This window comes from Melanotaenia boesemani, chromosome 8 (assembly GCF_017639745.1).
Source record: "Melanotaenia boesemani isolate fMelBoe1 chromosome 8, fMelBoe1.pri, whole genome shotgun sequence".
Taxonomy (NCBI): Eukaryota; Metazoa; Chordata; class Actinopteri; order Atheriniformes; family Melanotaeniidae; genus Melanotaenia; species Melanotaenia boesemani.
In genome coordinates this window covers 2963120-2984464 of record NC_055689.1, presented here as the reverse complement: position 1 = coordinate 2984464, position 21345 = coordinate 2963120, and the positions used below count along the sequence as shown (strand labels likewise).

Here is a 21345-nt window from a genome sequence, read left to right as displayed (position 1 = left end):
GGTTGCCACCAAGTGTCCCACTAGAACTGCAGTCCTCCAGACCCAAGCCCATCTCTGGAACCACTAGGGCACCACTAGCAGTGATTTGGGAAACTGAACATGCGTAGTTTATTGTGGTGCTCTGCATCCAACTGCTGCCCACATTTTGTTCTTACTTGCAGAGTCAGTGCAGGTAGCAGTTCCTCTCAGCAGAGTTTTATTTAGTGGGTTTAATAAACCACATGAAAGCAGATGAACTGGTGACGACTGAAAAGCTGGTCTAGGTTTATGAGGAGGAGGCCATCAGAAGTGTCGTCCTCCTAGCCCTCAGGAGAAAGTTTCCCCTTTTCAGCCAGTGATGAAATCATGATGAGCAGGGTTCGAATTACAGGGGAGCTAAGGGGAGCTTGGCTCCCCTGAAAGGCACAGGAGCTCCCCTAAGACATTCAACTGATACTTTGAGGGGAGCCCTAAAAATACTTCACTTTCAGGTTACACTTAATTTTTCAGAAAGGTTCCTGATGTGTATTGAAAAGATAGTTTGCCAGCTTTGTGTTTTATTTAATTAAATCCTCCAAATGTGATCCTTTGTTTCCTTCAGCACAGTGGACAGCAGCGCTGTTTGTGGCATGCTTTATATGCTTTCTTATAATAATGGATTATTTATATAATGCTTTTCCCTCAAAGCGCTTACATTGTGTATCCATTATTCATCCACCGCCGACCTTCCGGTCATTGGACGACCTGCTCTACCGCCTGAGCCGCTGCCGTCCTCAAGGATGTTTTGTGGTTGTTAAAAAAACTTTCCTGATTAAACAAGCTGCAAACAGCAGCAGCAGTTTTTTTTTGTAGTAACCATATTTTTGACCACGCTACGTGCACTAATATATATGCATGTGCACATGATGTGCAAAGTCAAGGTACACGCCCGACAAAGGCTCCCCGTAAATCTCCGGTGTAATCCGAGCCCTGATGAGGAGTTAAGAGCAACGATGAAGAGCCGTGAGCAGTTATTGTCTTAGACATGGGCCATGGGGGAAGCTATCATGAGCTGAGTTCTTCTGGATAAAAAACAATGTTCGACTAGAACATGATTCTACTTTGTTAGATAATTCCAGTTCTGTTCATCCATTTTCCATACCTGATTTATCCTATCACTACACTCAGGGAAAATATAAAATCACCAGTTAATGTGCATTAATTGGACAGTAGGAGGAAGTCTTGCACACAGGGAAACACGCCCTCCTCCATCATCATCCTCTCTCTCCTGCTCGTTTCTTCTTGTTAATAAACAGTCAGCTAACTGGATCACACCTCGTCATTCAGAAGCTAAAATATCTTTACCTTAGACATGCACTGTTTGTGATTATGACTGACGATCAGCCTGACTTCTTCAGCACCCCCGACACTACGTCCCCTCCGCCCAGCTGGTGGTGGGAGCGGCGGCCCGCTGCTCTGGCTTTTTGTGCATCTAATCTGAAGCTCTGCTAAAAAACATGAACGTGTTTGGAAGTGAACAGAGGTGAAGCAGCAGCAGGAAGCTGGAATCAGTAGAAAAGCTGCGGTTTTTATTCCAGCTGTGGTTTATTAAGTCAAACATGAGATCAGTATGAAAATCAAACAGGTAAAAGGTGTGAAGAAGCAAATCAAGAAGCTGAATTAAACCATCTTCCTCCTGCTGCAGGTGGTGGGATGCTGTCTGGTTTTATTTCAGCAGCTTTGCAGTTGCCATGGAGGTCATGGTAGTCATGGTTGTGGTGATGGTGGGCACAGTAATGTCTTTGAAAATGGGCTGTGCGACACCAGAGTGGGACACTTTGTTTTCGCTGAGGGTCCCGATGATCATCTGCCGCATCTCCCTGCTGGCATCGCCGCGGACCGCCAGCAGAGCCTGGATGTGCTCCTCCCTACGGAGAGCCGGAAGGACAAAACACACCATTAAAGAAAGGAGCTTAAAATTTCTGTAGCAGCTGATCACGAACAACTCAGAGACACAGTTTGATTTCATCCTGATGGAACAGTTAACAGCACTGACGGGACCCACCTGATATCAGGATATTTGGACACCAGTGTGGTGACCTCCAGGAACAGCAGCGTAGGGTCAGTCAACTTGAACACCTCAGCTATGGCAGAGATGGCGCCACAGAGCCGGTCTGTATCCTCACCCTGCAACAACAGATGGGTTTCCTGGTCACTGGGACGTGAAAGCAGCCTCTCACAGTGTCCACATCTCAATGTAATGTCACATTTATAGAGGAAACTGAAACAATAATCCATCCCGCAGAGCTGATCTGTCTGCTGCTGAACCAGAAAGATGGAGGCTAACAGGAAAAATATTCATGTTAGTGACTTCCTCAAAGACTTTAAGCTGTCAGAAAACACAGGAGATGCAACGGAGTCATTCTTTACGATTTTTCTTAAATTGCTTTATTTCATCCTTGTGGAATAAGACAATTAACTTCAGCTTAATCATAAAATTTGAGATGAATTTTACAAAGTCTGACTGTGAAACATGAATACACACATGTGATTCATACTGCCTCTGACCCCACCTTTAACCCCAAACCAACCAGAACCTTCTTCTGACAAGAAAACAAATCTGATTCCTTTAAAACAAATCTCCAGTTGGAACTGGGCCAGAAAAGGCTGGAAAAGTAATTGGTACAAATTAAAAACACCCAGCGGAGCATCCATCCATTTTCTATACCCACTTAGTCCAAAGCAGGGTAAAGAAGAGCTGGAGTCGGGACAGGTCGCCAGTCCATCACAGGACCAACACAGAGACAAAAAACCGCTCCCTCCTAGGGAGAATTTAGTGATCAGTTAACCTAACATCAAGATGAAGGACTGCGGGCGCAAGCCGGAGAACCGGGAGAGAGCCCAGGCATACACGGAGACTCCACGCAGTAAGACGCAGGGTGAACTGACCTACAGTGAGGGCTCGGATGTGTAGACTGGTTACAGGTTTTTAGGTAAATGTCTGCTGGCAGTGCCTCATAATTACTGATTTTCATTGATAAATTTATTGAACATTAATCATGGGACACTACATATTAAAGAAGCTCCTACAGTTACCAGCACCATTAACTGTTGGATGTTTGGGAATTAGACACTAAGCTGAAGTGTTAGTGGTAAACATGCAGGTGTGAACTCACCGCCGACAGTTTCCCGAACAGGAACTTGAACTGATCAGCTTCTTTGATCATCCTCTCAGCTCCCTCTTTCCTCTCATCAGCATTTTTAAAGGTGATTCTCTTCTGCATCACAGCTTTAATGTACTCCACCACCACCCTGCGCAAGGCCTTGTTGGTCATCTCCTGCACACAGCGCATGCAGCAGGTCAGAGCTCCGCGCTCCAGTTCAGTCACATATTCATTCTCTAATACTGGAGTTAAAATCCTACCTGGTTAAAAGGTTTTTTGATTTTGTTGAAGTCATTGAAGTAGTCCTCCACCGTCACACATATGGTGTCCACAGCGTGAGACCCCGCCAGCCACTTCCTGGTCAGCAGCTCATTCAGGTGGTTCTGGTCAAACAATCCCAAAACCAAATGGATTACATGTACTGGAATTTTTCTGACCACAGAAAACACTCCAACATTGATTTGTGTTTATGGAGAATACAAAGAAAAGCAAAAGGTAAATAATAATTCATCTAAATGTGCTTTTGTTCCCTGTAAACTCTCCTAATTAGGCTGAATGCAACCAGACGAGATTTTATCTTTAAAATCTACTTAATCTGATATTTTCAGGACCGTGTAGACAGAAATCTGACAACTAAAATCTAATTATTTCTCTACAGTAAGCAGTCTCAGGTCGGATTTCTATCCAACATGACGCTCTCATCAGCGTCCGGCAGCTTTTTGTTTCCTCAGAAAGAGCCCTGCTAACCACGGAGCCCCAAACGGACCAAAGAAAACAAACACACAAATATTACAAAAATAAACGAATTAATGTGCCAAAGTTCGGGATTTTGAAGAAATTTTCAGTAAAGTCAGAAATGAAATAAGGAAAGAGTGATTAGATTTGGGGGTGATCCAGGTCACCGCCTAGATCAGGGGGGGCCAACGTTGGTCCTCGAGAGCCACAATCCTGCAGGTTTTCCATGCATCCCTGCACCGACACACCTGACTTAAACTAATGAGTCATTGTGCAGATCCTTATAGGCTGTTGGATCCATTTAATTTGAGTCAGGTGTGTTGGTGCAGGGATGCATGGAAAACCTGCAGGATTGTGGCTCTTGAGGACCAACGTTGGCCACCCCTGGCCTATATCCAGGAATTGTTTTAAAGGATTTTTTCCTACGAGGAAACAGGGATCATTTTACCATATAAGCTCTAATTAAAAAATAATACCCACAAAAAAATGACAACAGCTTGGTGGAGGTTGGGTCCACTACCATGCGGATTTTAATCTGTTTCCTCCTTAGAGGACGCGCAGTGATAAACACATCCCAGAAACCGGTGGACACGTCCCAGAGACCGGCGGACATGTCCCAGAGACCAGGGGACACGTCCCAAAGACCGGAGGACATGTCCCAGAGAATGGCGGACACGTCCCAGAGAACGGTGGACCCGTCCCAGAGAATGGTGGACGAGTGCAGGAACGTCTCCAGCTGATGATCTTCTGGCTGAACATGGGTCAGATATAAAGGACAGTTTATGTGTGCAGAAGTAAAGATGGCGGCATTTCCAAGATGTCAGCTGGATGAAGGGATGATGAGGGAACAGGTGAGGTTGTACACCTGAGAATTCAGGTAGAAAGGCTTCCTGCTGCAGGGTTTTACATCTGGATGAAACACTGGTTAGTGTGAGTCCCAGTCTGGTTCGGTCTCACATGAAGGACTGTTTACTGGTTTCACAGTAGAGCTGCCATCAGACCCAGAAAAGTGTTTTGTACATTTTATTGTTGTAAAAAATTATTAAATATATTACCTCATATTTTTTACTTCTTTCATAGTATAATTTAATTAGATTATTGAGCCAGTTTTATATTTCTTGTATATTTTTGGTTTTGGCAGCTTCGGCCCTTTATAGCTAACGCCTTTTAGCCGCGGGTGGCTTGTCGTCTGTCTACCTGTTTGCTGTTTTCTGCAGCTAACTGTGATCCACAAATGTTTCCACTTCTGAACTGTTCATGTGTCTCAGTCTAATTGGCCAAGTAGTGTGACGTGTTCTGCTACTGCATCCAAAATATGCATCTGGTACAACCATGTGCCATTTCAGCTACACTGACATGAAAACTAGATCTAAGACATTTGCAGTTATGATTATAAAAAGTCTTAAGACTCATCTTTTCACAATTAAATGTGAAAGCAGTTCATAACCTGAAAACCTACACTGAATAAAGCAGTAGAACGTAATTACTGTCTGACCTGTGAATTTGAAAAAAACGAATGAGCGTTTAATACCGTCTCATATTCACATGAACTTATATTCCTTTTAAAGTGATGCCATGAACATTCTCTACATGTGTGATTATTTAAGAAATAATTAACAACTGTCACACATTTACATTTATAGACATTAAGACCTAAAATGCAGAACTAATAAAACAGTACAACTAAAATTTTGGGTGGATGTAAGCAGCTGTGCGTCAGCTTCGTAGTGAATGAGGTCCAGTCTAACAACGGCACTTCTCACTTCTAGATCCAGGAAGACTTCATCCAGCAGGAACTGACAGCCATCTTTGGCCACCTCGTTGAGCGTCTTCTCTATGGCGGCATCACTCTCGGTGGGCAGAGACGACTGAGAGTACTTCCTCTTCAGACTGTTGATGGACTCTCTGACAAACACACAGCAGAACCAACTTTGGAACAAATGTTCAACATCAGACATATTCAGACATGAAACATGGATTCACTTCTCAAAACAGTTTTTTCACTACAGAATCTTTCATTTCTAAACTTTAATATCTGATCAGGACCGAGTGATCCTCATTATAAAAGACCTGCTGAGACGTCCTTCCTCCTGTTACCTGCTGGTGACCGAGGAAGGAAAAGAAGGAGAGAGCAGGAGCAAAGAGTCAACATCAGACTCAGAGATGAGACAGGAGGAAGATGACGCTGGATTAGACGTCGTTAGGGGCGACTCACTGAGAAAATATGACAAAGTTCAGTGGTGGAACTTTAGACTCGGTTTACTGTTTAGAACGGGGGTGTTAAGGCGAAGGATCTGGGCCCAGTCTGACCCGCAGGATGGGTTTGGAAAATGTGAAACAGAAAAAAAATACAGATCATAAAATGACAAACACATTTGGTTTGTTTAGACAGAATCTAAATGTCAGGAAAGGAAAACATGGTGGGAAATAAGGTTTTTTATTCAATTAAACCACAAATGTAACTCGATAATGGATGATCATGGGAAAGGAGTGAATATTTGAGACAGGTAATTCCTAATTCTTACACTGGAAAAATAATAAAACAATTATCCTGATATAGACTAATCCCATTTTTAACCTTCAGCCCTGCTGTGTCGCCACGTAACAGGCTGATATTACAACTTCGTTCCCCGCTGTAGTAAACTGTAAGATGGTGAGATGAGGTCTTACTTGAATGTCTGGCAGTTGTTGATGATGGCAATCATGTACTGAACGTAACACTGAGGCAGCTGTCTGTCCCTCATGTGCTCATCTTTGTAGACCACAGCTTCCTCCCGGTATCTGCAAACACACAAATGTTAGTTTCACACATTTATAGTTGGAATAATTACAAATCTTTATTCTTTTGATTGCTCTGGTGGCCGTTGCCAACCTAGGCTGTGCTTTCTGCAACCCTTCCAAATGAGCCATACTGGTTCAGACTTTTTCTAACTTGGACTGTCATGAACATTTAACAGGCCTGGAGAGTCTGAGATGGAGCTCTTGGGTTTTTCTTGGGTTCTGAACTTGCTGGTCCACTCTTGGAAGAATGGCAGATGTCTTGTGAATAACCTTTCTCTCTGGAGAATAGACCCTATAACCCTTCCCAGACTATTGGCAGCAACAGTTGCTTCTCTTAGGTCTGGTACACACAAAGTTTTTTTATGTGGTCGAGACCTCATACGTGAGGAGAAAAATCAGGCATGAAACAGTTCTGATCATACTGTGTGTGGTGGCTCAAATAATCTCATCACGGAACAACACACACATAACGATGCTGTCCTGCATCTGATCTACAGTCTAGTCCTCCGAGCCGGAGATCTCACATGACCAAACGCGATCCAACAAAAAAGCAGAAGAACGATAGCAACAACCGGAAAACACAACACCCAGCCTGGAAGAAGATATACAAGACGAGAGAATGATGGTGGGGCTATTATTAACAGAAAAATCCAGAACAGAAAAGAATAACTGGAGACGGCATGAACACAGACTTTACATCCTTCCTTGTTCTCCGCCAGCTCGCTCTCTGATTGGCTACGCTCCGTTCCTCATCACCATCCACACAGTCCCAACTCAGGAGTCGTCGGCTTTCCACTCACACGTGAAGATTTTTTGTCCTAAATATTGAACATGTTTAATACTTCCGATTGTCGGCCATGACCCGTTTCGGAACCGATTGTCGGGACGGATTTTCTCTTAACACACCTCAGACCAAGTAATAATTTTATAGGGAAATCTTATAAGACTCAAGATAACCGGGAGTTTGCCGTCTGTGGTCGGGAAGAATCGGGACAAAAAAACAGCCCGATAATCTTGCCATGGCCATAGCTCTGCTCGCTGTGCTATACCAGAATGCTCTTCATGGCCTACAGCTCAGCTTTCAGTTCAACCATCCCGGACATTCTGACAACCAGACTGGCCATCCTGGGCCTTCCCCCTCTCACATGTTCCTGTGTTAAAAACTTTCTCACCAACAGACCTCACACAGAGACCTGGGCTCCACCTGCTTGCTGAGCACCAGTTCACCAGAGGGTTGCATGTCGAGTCCCCTCCTGTACTGCCTCTACGCCCACTTCAGTCCGGCCCACGAAAACAATTTGTGGTCGGACTGATCTCAAAGGGAGAGGAGGCAGCCTAGAGAGAGGAGGTCCAGATGCTAACAACCTGGTGCTCAGAAAACAATCTGGTACCTAACACAACAAAAACTAAAGATCATCGTGGATTCAGCAGGAACAGAACCAACCCGCCCAGCTGTACATCAACGGCGAGTGTGTGGAGAGAGTCCACACATTCAGGTTCCTGGGAGTCCAGATCGCAGATGAGCTGTGCTGGACAGAAAACATCTCAGCCATCATAAAGAAGGCTCAGCAAGGACTGCACTTCCTGAGAGTCCTCAGGAAGAACAACCTGGACAAAGAGCTGCTGCTGGCTTTCTACCGTTCGTCCATGGAGAGACTTAGGCATCTCCACCTGATACGGGAGCTGCACTGAGACAAAGCCAGGCTTCAGGGAACAGTCAAACCAGCACAAAGAATTATTGGATTATCTATTCCGCCCTGAAGGACATCTACACCACCCAGTGCCTCAGCAGAGCTCAGAACATCATTAAGGACAGATGACACTGATCTGCTGCCTTCTAGTAGACGCTACAGATGCATCAAAGAAAGGACAAAGACTTAAAAACGGTTTCTTTCCGAGAACCATCACCATCCTGAACTCTCACATGTAACAACCCCATCCAACAGTATAACATACATGTGAATATAAACATTACTGCTGCTGCCTCACTGGTGCAAGGTTCATATTTTAAAATATTCTCTACAGGTGCAATACATCTTTTACTTTTCTTAATGCTGCAATTTACATATTTTTCTAATGCAATATATTTCACTTACATTTTAACACTCCAAAATTTTTAACATTTTATATTCCTTCTGTCGATAAAGCCTTTTTTTGCACTTTTTATGACCTTTCCCTTGTTTTTTTTTATAATTTGACTCCACTAAAAAAAGAGATGCTTCCCAATCTCGTTGTACACAGTATAATGACAATAAATGGCACTCTGTATGATTTCATTTTTAAACATCTGGTCTTTGTTGAACATCGTGGTGCCCCTGGTCTTACTGTTAGCCACTAATAAGCTGCTTTCACTTTGTTTATACCCTGACTTGCTGCTGCACACCGTCTTGCTTTTCTTATGTTCCACTCACTTAACGTCTTCTGTTAAAAAGAAGGAAACAACGCAGTTTTTTGCACATGCTCAGATGTAAAAACACTGAAAAAAAATCAGATGCACGTGTCTGCATGCAGGAAAACACAGTACTTGGGGAAAAACTGAAATGGGTTAAATCAGATTTCTCATAAATCAGATTATGTTGTCTACATGATGACTGGAATAATCTGAAAACTCCAGAAATCTGATCCTGATCAGATCTTTGGTGTAAACAGGCTCACTGAATCTGACTTTGAGTTTATGCTCAGTAAATAACGACAGCCATTATTCTGATTTTAAGACGGAGTGAGTACCAGATTATTTTCTTTTTTACCTCAATCAGACTCTGGTATGTAACATCTTTAAACTGGAGGGTTCTTTCTTTATCTAATGGAGTATCTACTTATCTTGGTGGATTACAGAGCTGCTATGAGTGGCTTATGTCTTGCTGGCATCGTCTGCCTTCAGCTCAGACCTTTAAGAGCAGGAGCTGACACTGCTTCGCTCATTCTCCCACTAAGGACTTCACCAGTGTGATAGTGGATTTTTCTCAAGATCCCTTGACGGAGTCAAACTCAGGAACAACAGTGGACTTAAAGTGGATAAAATGAAACTAATTCCAGGTGTTCCAGGGACTTTAATCATGTTAAAAGGAAAAATGTCTAAAAAATTACCTGGTGAGGAAAGAGTTCATTTGTTTCAGACAAAGCTTGAGAACTTGTTCCTTGAAGTCTCCATCAATCTGTGCAGCAACCTGCAGATTCTGCTCAAACATCTGAGGAAGAGGAGATCAAGGACAGGTGAATATCACAGCAGGAGGGAAAGGGCGTGACCAGGACTGTGGGGTATGTAAAGAGCTGTCGCTGATCCTGAATCAGGATGCCACATACTGTCACATCTTTCTGACATTTATTCTGGGCACCAGACAGTAGGAATGCACACAGATTACAGCTGCTCATACCAACTTTCTGTCACAAATTACTAGTCGTGCAGTCTTAAGAAAACAAAAAAGACATGAAAATGTGCAGCTTGATAGGGAAAAGTGTGGCATGGCTCCTGGTAGTGATTCATCATACAGTGCTCACAGAAACCTGTGAAATGTCTCCTACAGGAATGAACATGGTTCAGCCAAAATGAGTAAAAACCATTCCCAGTTTGGATCCCCGTACCACAGGCCAACATTCTTGTAGACACTTTGTCTGATAACACATTAAACTTTGGGTTTCTGAAAGGGCATTTTTATATCTGACAGTTGTGGCACAATCACAATTTATGTTTGTTCTTTAAAGATGCAGCATGTTCCTACTGGAATCTAATCACTTTACTAAAATAACTGCTGTGTTTTTATTCTCTTAGAATAAACCATTTATATCTACTTGCCGTGGGTCCACATGCATGCAGCTACCAACATTTTTACTACGGTGACTCCAAATGGACAAACAACTCAGTGTGTGAAGCTTTAAAACTGCAGCAAGTTTTATCAGCTTAAACATGGATCACCAACTCTGGTCTTCGAGGGCTGGTATCCTGGATGTGTCCCTTCAGCAGCACACCTGATTCAAAGGATTGTCAAAGGTCATCGCTGCACCTGAGGCTGCTGGATCCACTCACAGATGAAAACATGTTTATGTCAAGAAGAATTTTGGCCACCGACGCCCACTGTCCCAGCCCATGTTGATGAAGCTGGCTGCAGAGGGAAGAAACTGTTTTTATGGGGTGAGGTTTTGGTCCTGATGGACCGCAGCCTCTGGCCAGAGGGGAGCATTTCTAAAAGTTTGTGGGAGGGGTGGGAGGGGTCACCAACAATCTTTCCTGCTTGCCTCAGGGACCTAGCGATAAAAAAGTCCTCGAGGGAAGGCAGACTGCAGCCAATCAGCTTCTCTGCAGAGCGAATGATACGCTGCAGTCTGCTCTTGTCCTTGGCAGCGGCAGCATCGTACCAGATGGTGATGGAGGAGGTGAAGATGGACTCGATGGAGGTGTAGAAGTGCACCATCACTGTCTTTGGCAGGGTGAACTTCTTCAGCTGCCGCAGGAAGTACATCCTCTGCTGGGCTTTCTTGGTGACTTGAGGTCCTGGCTGATGATGGTGCCCAGGAAGCAGAAGGATCCACAGTGCTGACTGGGGAGTCACACAGGGTGATGGGGGCGGGTGGAGCTGTGTTCGTTCTGTCCGATCAACTCCACTGTCTTTAGAGAATCGAGGTCCAGGTTGTTCTGACTGCACAAAGACACCAGATGGTCAATCTCCCACCTGTAAGCAGACTCATCCCCACCAGAGATGAGTCCAATGAGGGTGGTGTTGTCCGCAAACTTCAGGAGCTGGACAGATTGACGACTGGATGTGCAGCTGTTGGTGTACAGGGAGAAGAGAAAGGGGGAAAGGATGCAGCCTTGAGGGGAACCGATGCTGATAGTCCAACAGTCAGAGACATGCATACCCAGCTTCACATGCTGCTTCCTGTCCGATAGTGTCAATTTCGTTAATGAAAACTAAATGAAAATGTTTTCGTCTTTGCAAATTTTTCACGAGACTAAAACCCCCATTATTAAACAATAACTGGGACTAAATCAGAATGCATTTTTGTGGACTAATATAGACGGGACAAAAATGTAGATCACTAAATAAAAACTGGACTAAAATCTATGGACATTTTAGTTCACAAACAAAGACGAGATGGAAATTATATTATATTATTATATGATATGATTTTGTCAAATCCCCTTTCCTTCTCCTCCCCCCTCCTCGGCTCTTCCTCCACTCACACACCCCCCTTTCAAACCTGCAGCGGGCAGGTGCACAAACACATGGGACAGACAGGAGGTGGATTCACGGTGAAAGGTTAAAAGTAAACCATTAATGGTCATGCTTTGCACGGGGCCCAAGAGAAAGAGAAGACGTGATATATGGACTCATTTTCGCTACAATGAAGTGGAGAAGAAAAACCTTATGCTTGATTTTAGTCAAAGGGAAGGAATGTGGTCTGGAAATATAGCTGGAAAAAACACAACAAACATGAAGAGACACGTCGTAGTTCACCACAAAGACATCGTGGTAAGTTAACAAAAAGTTTGGTGGTGGTTGTTTATAACGTAACATTAAACCACTGGCTGTAATGTTCTAACAATAACGTTAAACCGACCGCAAACCGCTGGCTAACTTACTAGCTTCTTAGCACGTACCGACAGTAGTGACTTGTTGGTAGAATTGTGTGTGAAGTTGTAGTATCTGTAGTACTGTAGTGTAGTCAAAGTAAGTAAAATTGTCTGTGTTTTGAATGTCTGTGGTCACCAGAGTTTGTGATATCAAAATGGGGTTCCAAGCTACAAAAGGTTGGGAACCATGACTCTAGGAGTTTCATCCCAATGTATTTATTTGGTGACATAAAATGTTGTTCCGTTTGTTTTCAGGTTACCATCACAAGGACATTTGATTTAAATTGGCATCAATATTAATATAAAGAAATGCACATAAACATAAAAATGCCTACAATTATTTCTGCGTAAAATATGATAGTTATGTTTTAAGTATGAGTTTTAAATGGATTTTTAAATGTAGTTTAACAATCTGGTGGGCCTCTCAGGTACTATTCTTAAGTAGTTTTACTCCCATCTCACAGATTGAAAATTCTTTGTAAGTATGGATACATGCTCCTCAAAAATCCATGAAGTAAAGTGTGGGGTTCCCCAGGGATCAATTTTAGGCCCAATACTTTTTAATTTGTACATGTTACCTCTCGGGGATGTCATCAGGAGACACGGCATTGATTTCCACAGCTATGCTGATGACACACAGGTTTACATCGCCGTGTCTCCTGATGACCTGGAGACAGTTAACGTCCTTTTAAACTGTCTTTTAGATATAACGTCATGGATGGCAGAGAACTCCTTACAGCCCAATCAGGACGAAACTGAAGTGAGAGAAATCATTTTACCAAAACTACATAATTTCAATCCCTCTAAGTGCGTGAAAAACCTAGGGGTTCTTTTCGACTCTTGAGCTTGATTTTACTCCACACATCAGAAATGCCACAAAGACAGGATTTTATCATCTTAAAAACATCGCCGGCCAGAGTCCGCCCATTTCTCTCTCTTGCCAGCACGGAGGTGCTGATGCTTTTATTTTTAGTAGATTAGATTACTGTAATGCCCTGCTCTCTGGTCTTCCCAAAAAGTCCATTTCGAACCTACAGGTACTCGGAACTCGGCTTCACTTAATGTGTATATATGTATGTTTGTGCGTGCAACAGACTTAGTCTCATTTGATGTGTGCAAAAGGCTCATTTTGTTTTTAATATGCATATATTGATTTTTCATGTAAAGCACCTTGTGTTGCCCCAGCATGAAAATTGCTTTATAAATAAAGTTTGATTTGATTTGAATGTTAAACTTCATTGAGTTAGTAGAACAACTACTAACAATGATTGTCCTGACTAAAACCAGACTAAAATGTTGACAGTTTTTGTTGCTAAAACTAGACAAATAAAATGATGTTTTCTTGGACTAAAATAAAGACTAAAATGCTCGACTTATAGTCGACTAAAACTGACTCAATAAAACGGGATGAGGTTGTCTACATGTGATAAAAACTAATGAGCAGGATTGAAACTGGACTAGAACTGAGACTAAATTTAAAAATGGCTGATAAAATGAACACTACTGTCAGACAGGAAGTCAGTGATCCACCTGCAGGTGGAGCCAGGCATGTTCAGCTGAGCCAGCTTGTCCTGCAGCAGAGCCGGGTTGCAGAGCTAAAATCCACAAACAGGATCCTCGCATAGGTTCCTGAGGAGTCTAGGTGCTGGAAGATGTAGTGTAGGGACCTGTTGGCTCTGAAGGCGAACTGTAGTGGGTCCAGGAGAGGGTCGGTGATGGCTTTTAGGTGGGACAGCACAAGGTGCTCAAATGACTTCATTACCACAGAGATCAAGGCGACAGGTCTGTAGTCATTCAGTCCTGTGGCCCTTTAGCTTTTTGTTAGAAACATTTCTAACAAACTTTTTTCACACTCATGTTTTCTCCTGTACATACACAAATTATAAACTATTTTTCTCTTCTTTCACCCCATGTGACCATCATTGTGACAGACCATAAATGGGCCTTTACATTTCTCTCTCAAATCAACTCAGAACTCAGAGAGAACCCACCCCAAATCTGACGGACTCCCATCATGTTTCAGCTTAAGTTTTCTCTTCAACCCAAGAAGTGAGGGCTGTTTGTAACCAGCTATAAAAGCTAGATAAGACAGGAGAGTCATAAAAATGACATCTGTGTTCTGCGGACCTTTAATCGGTTCCCCAAATCTAAAAGTTTACACTTCACATCGTTTATTTTGTTCACCTTTTTTCAGAGGAAGCTGGTCCTACACAGGAAGACTAAAAAGATTAAATCAGTAGAGGAATTCACCGTGATACACGACATTTAGAGTATTTGAGCCAAACTGTTAACAGTCATTTAGCTGACTGAATCTCTAACACAAACTGGTTGGGAGTGAGTTTCTTGTCCAGTGGAAAGAGTGTATTACTTTGATTATGGACACTTTCATCCAAAAATGAAGCTTAATGAAACACTTCATTTAAAGACAAAGCATTTCCTGATGGTCTAAAGATATTTAGGATTTCTTCATTGCAGATTCTTCCTCCACCTGCATCAGCCCGAGTGGAACGTTTCATCGTCTATCAGCACAACAAACCATGTTTACCTGGAAGACGATGGCCGGCAGCGTGGTCTGATAGTAGCCGTCTTGGTCGGCTTCAGGCTCAGTTTCTTTCTGCCAGTCCTTCTTATCGGTTTCTAGAGCCTTCCGCAGCCACCCAGTTATATTAGACTGAAAAGAATAAGAAAGAACATTTAGACTTACTAAAAGTGCAGGTAATTTATAGTTTTATGATATATTTGACACTTTGCAGCGAAGCAACGAGGTGTCCGTTTTCTAAATGAAGTTGCCGCTGATCAGGACCAGAGTTTCAGGTTAGTGACTGAAGAAATGACAGCGGTTCTTTTTGTTCTGTAAGATTCATTAATAAAGTTTAATTGGTGTCCGCCTTCAGTGGAAACAGTCTGCTGCTTTCTGTAGCTTTGTTAATTGGGTCCTCATTTATCAACCGCTCATAAAAAATGTCCTGAATTCCATTCTACAAATAAAATTTTAAATAAGCACAAAAGAATCTGTATTTATCAACCATGTGGAGAGCAGTCGTAGCAGGTTAGTCAGTAAACCCCACATATTCTACATCACCTGCTCCCGTTCATGGCCATTGTCTCCTACTTCATGTCGGTGACTAAAATCCCACTTGGATATTCACCAGGACCTAAACAACACATAAATATTGACCTGGAACACAAGAACCTAAATCACAACAGAAATACCAGCATCTTTACTGGGGAAGCAGAACCTGATCGGACGGCACTCTGATCTCAGAGTCGCTTACAGAGGAGTTCATCAGATGTTCTCGTCTTTTTAGAACTTCTGAAACCAACACAGCTGTTTATTAAAGATGACTAATTGAGTAATTATTATTCTGGCGAGCTGAAGAATGAATGAAGATGGTGAGAACGTTGTGACGTCTGAAGAGATATTTCCAGTTTCTCTGTCCTACCACCAGATTCTATGTAGAAGCAGGTCGGAGATGCTCTGATATCAAAGAACATTTCTAAATGGAAAATTCAACACTGCATGGAAATGTTCTCACACACTAAACAGGACACAGGAACATTAAGTTCTCCGTGTTCCCTCAACTTCTTCCTCCTGCTCTCCAGAAGCTTCTCGCAACCACAATTCAGTTATTGCTGAAGTTGCAGCATGTTACAATTATACATGATTTCTTGAAATGTACGATGAATTGGATTTAGCTGCTGTTGTTCAGGTTGTGTACACTTGTACAGCTGGTGTATTTGCTGTCTCCTAACATGCAGTTTCCACCGGTTCTGCTTCTGTCAGACGCATCGTCATGCAGAGATTAAAGAGGGATTTTTCTCTCTTTCCTTCTGGTGTCAGTGTGTCGGATCAAATCTGACAAATATCACTGACAACATGGAAACATGGTTTTTATTTAACTATAACAGGAGTTATTGCCACTGAAAGACAATTTAGAATTAATAAGAGTTTACAAGTCTTTTTCCTACAAACTGGAGAAGAAAAAACTTTTTAAAAACAAAACAAAACCTGAGCCTGAACATTTTGAAGGTGTTCCTCAGTGGACACTATAACTGATCTGATTTCAGCACAATATTATTATTGCACAGAACACATTACATCTTTTTCCACACATCTGTGGTTATGCTACAGCAAAAAAAAAAGATGGTAACAGTAACAGAATATGGTCCTCACACATGTAATGCTTTTAATTTCCAAAATAGAGTTTTCCAAGTTGTCACTGACAGGGTGAATATACTACTGTACCCTGTGCTGGAGCGCCCATGTTAATGATCTGGAAACATCATCAGATACAGTATGGCTGCATGGTTTGGCACATTAACAGTTACACTCACAAAGACAGGGGGGAAATAGCAATGTAAGTAATTGGGTCAATTAACCATTAACCAGTAGCTGTTCTGTACTGCAGCAACGGATGCAAGCTGACGTCAGATGGAGGAACATCCATCACTGATCAATACATCCAATCAGACTGCTATCACGTCTAAATTAGGCTGAAATTGCGACGTGTCTGACAATTGAGTTAAACCATCCCACATTTACAGAATTCTACATTTACACCACGAGTCTAGCAGCAGTGAAGCACGTCTACATGTTGTTCCACATCAACACTGGAAACATCATTGGCTGTTTTCCCACAACATCTGATGAGCGTTTAAGTTATAATGATCAGCTAATTATTTACTAAATCTAGGCCTTAAAAAAGATAAAACATTCTCGTTTGTGCCACACTTTTCCTGGTCCGCGCCCCTGCCTGGCCCCCTCATCAGAGCTTTTTAAGATCCGCCCCTGCATATAAATCCTTTGTATTACCACCTGGTTAGAGAAGGTCCTGCTCTGATTTGTATTTCAGAACCTGTTTATAATTTACCTTCACCACATTCATGGTTCCTAAAAGTTAAACCTGCCAATCCAACATCTGCACAGCACCACTGATTTAGAGAAGACACTCGTTAGATGTCTGAACCTGATCCATCTGGCTGGATTATGACCAGCAGATTTTACAGCTGTCACCAGCAAACCTCAGCTAATAAAGAAAATAATAGAAAATAAATGTAAGCTAAAGGCTATGTAGTTAAAACGGACTACAGCTAAGAAAAATGAAAAGAAAAAGAAATGTGGGTGTTGGACCCTCTCTCCATGAAAAGCGTGGGTGTCGAAACACCCACATTCCCCACAGGTGCGATGCCCATATACAACAGTATGCCCGAGGTGACTGTAGCCCCAGGGAACAGTGAAGACATCCTCTTCTTTAATCTTGACACTCCATAGCCAGAGTGATGGCTATGGTTGAGAGCGACAGGTCTCAGCAGTCAGCCATTTTGGGTTTTTTTTTCTCACCCATCACCACTGCCCACACGCTGTAATTCTGTGCTGGATCCCATTACCCCTGTGACTGGTAAAGGCTCATAAAGACAGATACAGGGATAACTGAGCTCAGCAGTTCGTTTCACTTACAGGTACAAGTAGCACCAAATCTCTGCATTTTCTTCAGCTTTTCTGGACACACACACTTTAACATGAATGCTAAACGAGGCTTCCGCTACATCTCAGGAGCTGCAGTGATGACGTGATTTATGGCCATGATTCAACAACCTGACATGTTGATGTGTGTGAGCTGCTTACTGTAAATGTCTGGACGTATTTGCTGAGCAGCTCGTTCACCACGTCCTGAGCCAGCAGTGGCTCCAGCTGGTTGATATCACACTCTGAAGAAAGATCTGGATGGCCCATCATCTCCACACTGAAACATACAACCGGCCTTAAGACTGTCTGCAGGTTTTAATAAACCATGAACCACCTGCTACATTCAGCTGGATGGAGATGGACAAACCTTTTGTATGTATTCAGAACCCAAGTGAGCAGAGACACGATCTCATTAGCCTCCAAGTCCTCACAGGCCAGTTCTTTGACACGAGAGGACACAGCGTTGTGATAAAGGCTGAAAAATCTGAAACACAAACACCAATATACATGTGGTAAATATAAATAACAGAAGAAGAAATGCAGCGCTCAGGAGGATGCAGTTTCTTTCTTTTCTGTTCTACAGTCATTTAGCAGACGCTTTGATGCAAAGCAACTTACATCTGAGAGTAAGAACAACACAAGCATGAATTCAAACAAGATGGATGTCATCATTAAGTGGTAGTCAGACTGCTGTGAGTCCAGTTGGGCCCAGGTGGGTCATGTAGCGCTAGAGGCAGTGCATATAATATATATATATTTAATAGTTAATAGTCTGATGTTTTGCTGTAAGATCAAAAAGTTCTGATGTAATTTAATGAGCGGCGCGCTCATATCAGACTCAGACTATACGTTACCTGTTGAAGGTGTTGTAGTGTGGCGGGAAGCACTGCACCATGAGATTCTTGACAACAACAAGGTCATCTAGAACATATCTCCTCGTTATTTCCAGCAGACGAACCAGCCACATCTTATCAGCTTCTCTAGTCACTGGCTGGGTGCCCTCGATGCGGGTGCTGACGGTGCCCTCCAACACCTGAGCCAGAAACACCAGGACTTCAGGAAACACGTGGTGGCCGGGAAAAGCACACCCTCCAAACTGGCACCGAGGTTTCACTTCTAACGGCATGCATCTAGTTAAATCCCCCTTTATAGCCTCTAATTTGGCTCGAATCATTTCAAACTTGATCAGCTGTAAACTCAACTGAAGGCTACAGGGTGTAATATGCTAAGCTAACCATCATCAGGTCTTTTACACCATTATTACCTGGCTGAATAATCAGCAAACATCTAATCTAGCCTCTTCATCACGAGAGCTCCCAGTGCAGAAGATGTTTGCACACATTAGGAAGCAGCAACCCTACAGCTCTACATGTGGAATTCCTTAAGTATAGCAAAAACAAACAAAAAAAAGAATAACAACATGATTTTCTACCGCTTTCAACATAATATTTTAAATATAATTTGAGTAGAAACCCAAATCTCATTTGACCAAACACAGGAATAAAAATAAATATAAATACTGGGTGGAGATACAGCTGTTAAAAACCAGCTGAGCCCTTACAAATACTAAGTCTTCTGTTCTAATTCTCTATTACTTTTGGTAAGTTTTACTAACCTCAAACATCTTGTCCTTCCACCGTTTGGGTCGCCCAGGTGGGATGAAACCAGTCTGTTTCTTTCGATCAACCATACGCCGATCAATCTTCTCCTCCCGCTCGATGATACGAACTACCGACACGAGCATGGTGGGGTCCCGACGAACCGTTACCATGGATCTCTGCAGTACCATCCATAACTGCTTGGCCAACTCATCTGACAAACCTTGTACCTGTAAGTTCAAAAATGCATACGAGAAGTTTACAACTACAGCATAAGACTGAATATTTCACCAAATTATATAGTTAAGTGTAGAAAACCTTCTGTGCTGTCCTTCAGAGCAGAGACCAGTCGGCTCTAGACTCCAGTAGGCTTCAAGTTTCAAGGTGTTTATTTGTTACATGCACATAGGAGATGGCAGTGAAATGCAGTCGTACATGCATCTGAGGCTGTGCACACCCGTTTACCACTAGAGGGAAATATCTGTGACAGAATTACTGACACTCGTCTTTGTCCAATCAAACCCATGTAACTAGGCAGAAAATAGTGATTTTGGATGCGAAACTTCTCTCAAAGGACTCTCGGAAATGAAGTTTTCCAGTAAATGTGGTTTAATTCCGGTGGATAGAAGTTTTGGAGACCAGACAGAAAAATTAAGACAGAATTTATGATGATGTTTTCCAGACATGAAGCAGAATTTTGGACTTATTTCAGGGTGCAGGTCTTGGAGTGAAACCATCATGCATCTTAAGGCCTTCTGGTCTTTGTATCAGTGACTACCTTCCTTTGGCCAGATTATTATTACAACGGCGTAGATGACTGGCAGGGAACACGTACTGATAACTTGGACTTTGTTCTTCCCATTAAGCCAACTCTTCAGGACCTGTGTTAGTCTCTGTAGTTACTGGGCTCTGGCTGACCTCCTTCATGGTTGTTATTAGTCTGGCTAACATCTGCTATGTCACCTTTAGGTAGTTCAACTCCATCAGCTGTGATCATCTTGCCCTCTTTGAGCCACATTTCTCAAACCTGAAGGACATGTAAACGCAGTCTGCTGGACCAGACAACAATGAACTAGAGCAGAAATATATCTGGTGCTGGTTGCTTATTAGCCACTGGAAAATAAGACAACAACCTACATGTTATAAACCAAAAAGTCTTCTCCAGAAAAAAGGCCTGCTACTCTCTGATGTCTATGTAAGTGTTTACGGTAAAACAAATATTATGAAACTCAGTAAAAGTCAATTTAGTTGAGTTACCTGTGCAGACCTCTGAGGAGCAACACTGTCAGTTTAACTACACTGATGTATGGTGTCTTACATCTTCAAAGTAGATGGAGATGAGGTTCATGTCGCTGGTGTTCTTGCTGTCCATACGGTACTGCTCATACATGAGGTCGTCCCGGGAACACTCCAGCTCCATGAGCTTCCTGTGGGCCTCCAACAGTTCTGCTCGCTCTATCAGCTGCCGAGTCTCTAACACAATCTCTGGGACTGGAAAAAGAAAACAAGGAAAAAACACACAAAAAACTAAAGTAAACATTCTTTTTGTCAAACCATACTGTCAGTGATGAGACACTGTTAAACTTACCAGAGAAAATATTTTTAAGGTTTTCCACAGCAGAGGCCAGTTGACTGTGCTGAACCACAGCATCCTTGACATCTTTTAAGCTCTCGATGGTGTTGATGCTCTGCCTCCAGTCTTTACTAACATCAGCCAGTGAGCTCTGGATGTCTTTGACGTCCAGCAGGGCGTTGTGCAACTGGGTCAGTCCTGTGCGAACACCGTCTAACTGGGACTGGATAGCTGCCTACATGACATGAGGAATCATTTAAGAACAGAATAATGTTAATGATTGATGGTTTTTCTGTGATTTCTCAGCTTTACTTCATAGCTGTAATAAATACAGAAGCGTTGTTTCTCATTTCCTCATTTCAAACATTTTATCTTGATGCTCTCCATGGTCATCATGTAAAAAGACCTGCCAACACGGTTTAAAGTACACTACAACGTCTGATGACAGCTGACCTTCAGCCGGGCTTCCACAGAGGCCTTTTTACGGGCCTCTCTTCTTC

General features: G+C 42.7%; 1 protein-coding gene across 2 annotated transcripts in view; it reads right to left on the bottom strand.

The window, feature by feature from the left end:
• Nucleotides 1-1542: 1542 nt before the first annotated feature.
• Nucleotides 1543-21345, bottom strand: part of exoc3 (exocyst complex component 3) — a 20519-nt gene continuing 716 nt past the window's right edge. For both annotated transcript variants that reach the window (XM_041991609.1, XM_041991610.1), the window contains exons 2-16: nt 21299-21345; nt 20861-21080; nt 20591-20763; nt 19290-19502; nt 18529-18707; nt 18042-18158; nt 17834-17951; nt 14753-14878; nt 9726-9826; nt 6528-6638; nt 5621-5762; nt 3383-3505; nt 3135-3296; nt 2024-2145; nt 1543-1886 (exon numbers count right to left, since the gene is read on the bottom strand). The exon at nt 21299-21345 is cut by the window's right edge. In XM_041991609.1, the coding sequence (XP_041847543.1) occupies nt 1685-1886; nt 2024-2145; nt 3135-3296; nt 3383-3505; nt 5621-5762; nt 6528-6638; nt 9726-9826; nt 14753-14878; nt 17834-17951; nt 18042-18158; nt 18529-18707; nt 19290-19502; nt 20591-20763; nt 20861-21080; nt 21299-21345 (2156 nt within the window). In that variant the 3' untranslated portion in view covers nt 1543-1684. The remainder of the gene's footprint in view (nt 1887-2023; nt 2146-3134; nt 3297-3382; nt 3506-5620; nt 5763-6527; nt 6639-9725; nt 9827-14752; nt 14879-17833; nt 17952-18041; nt 18159-18528; nt 18708-19289; nt 19503-20590; nt 20764-20860; nt 21081-21298) is intronic.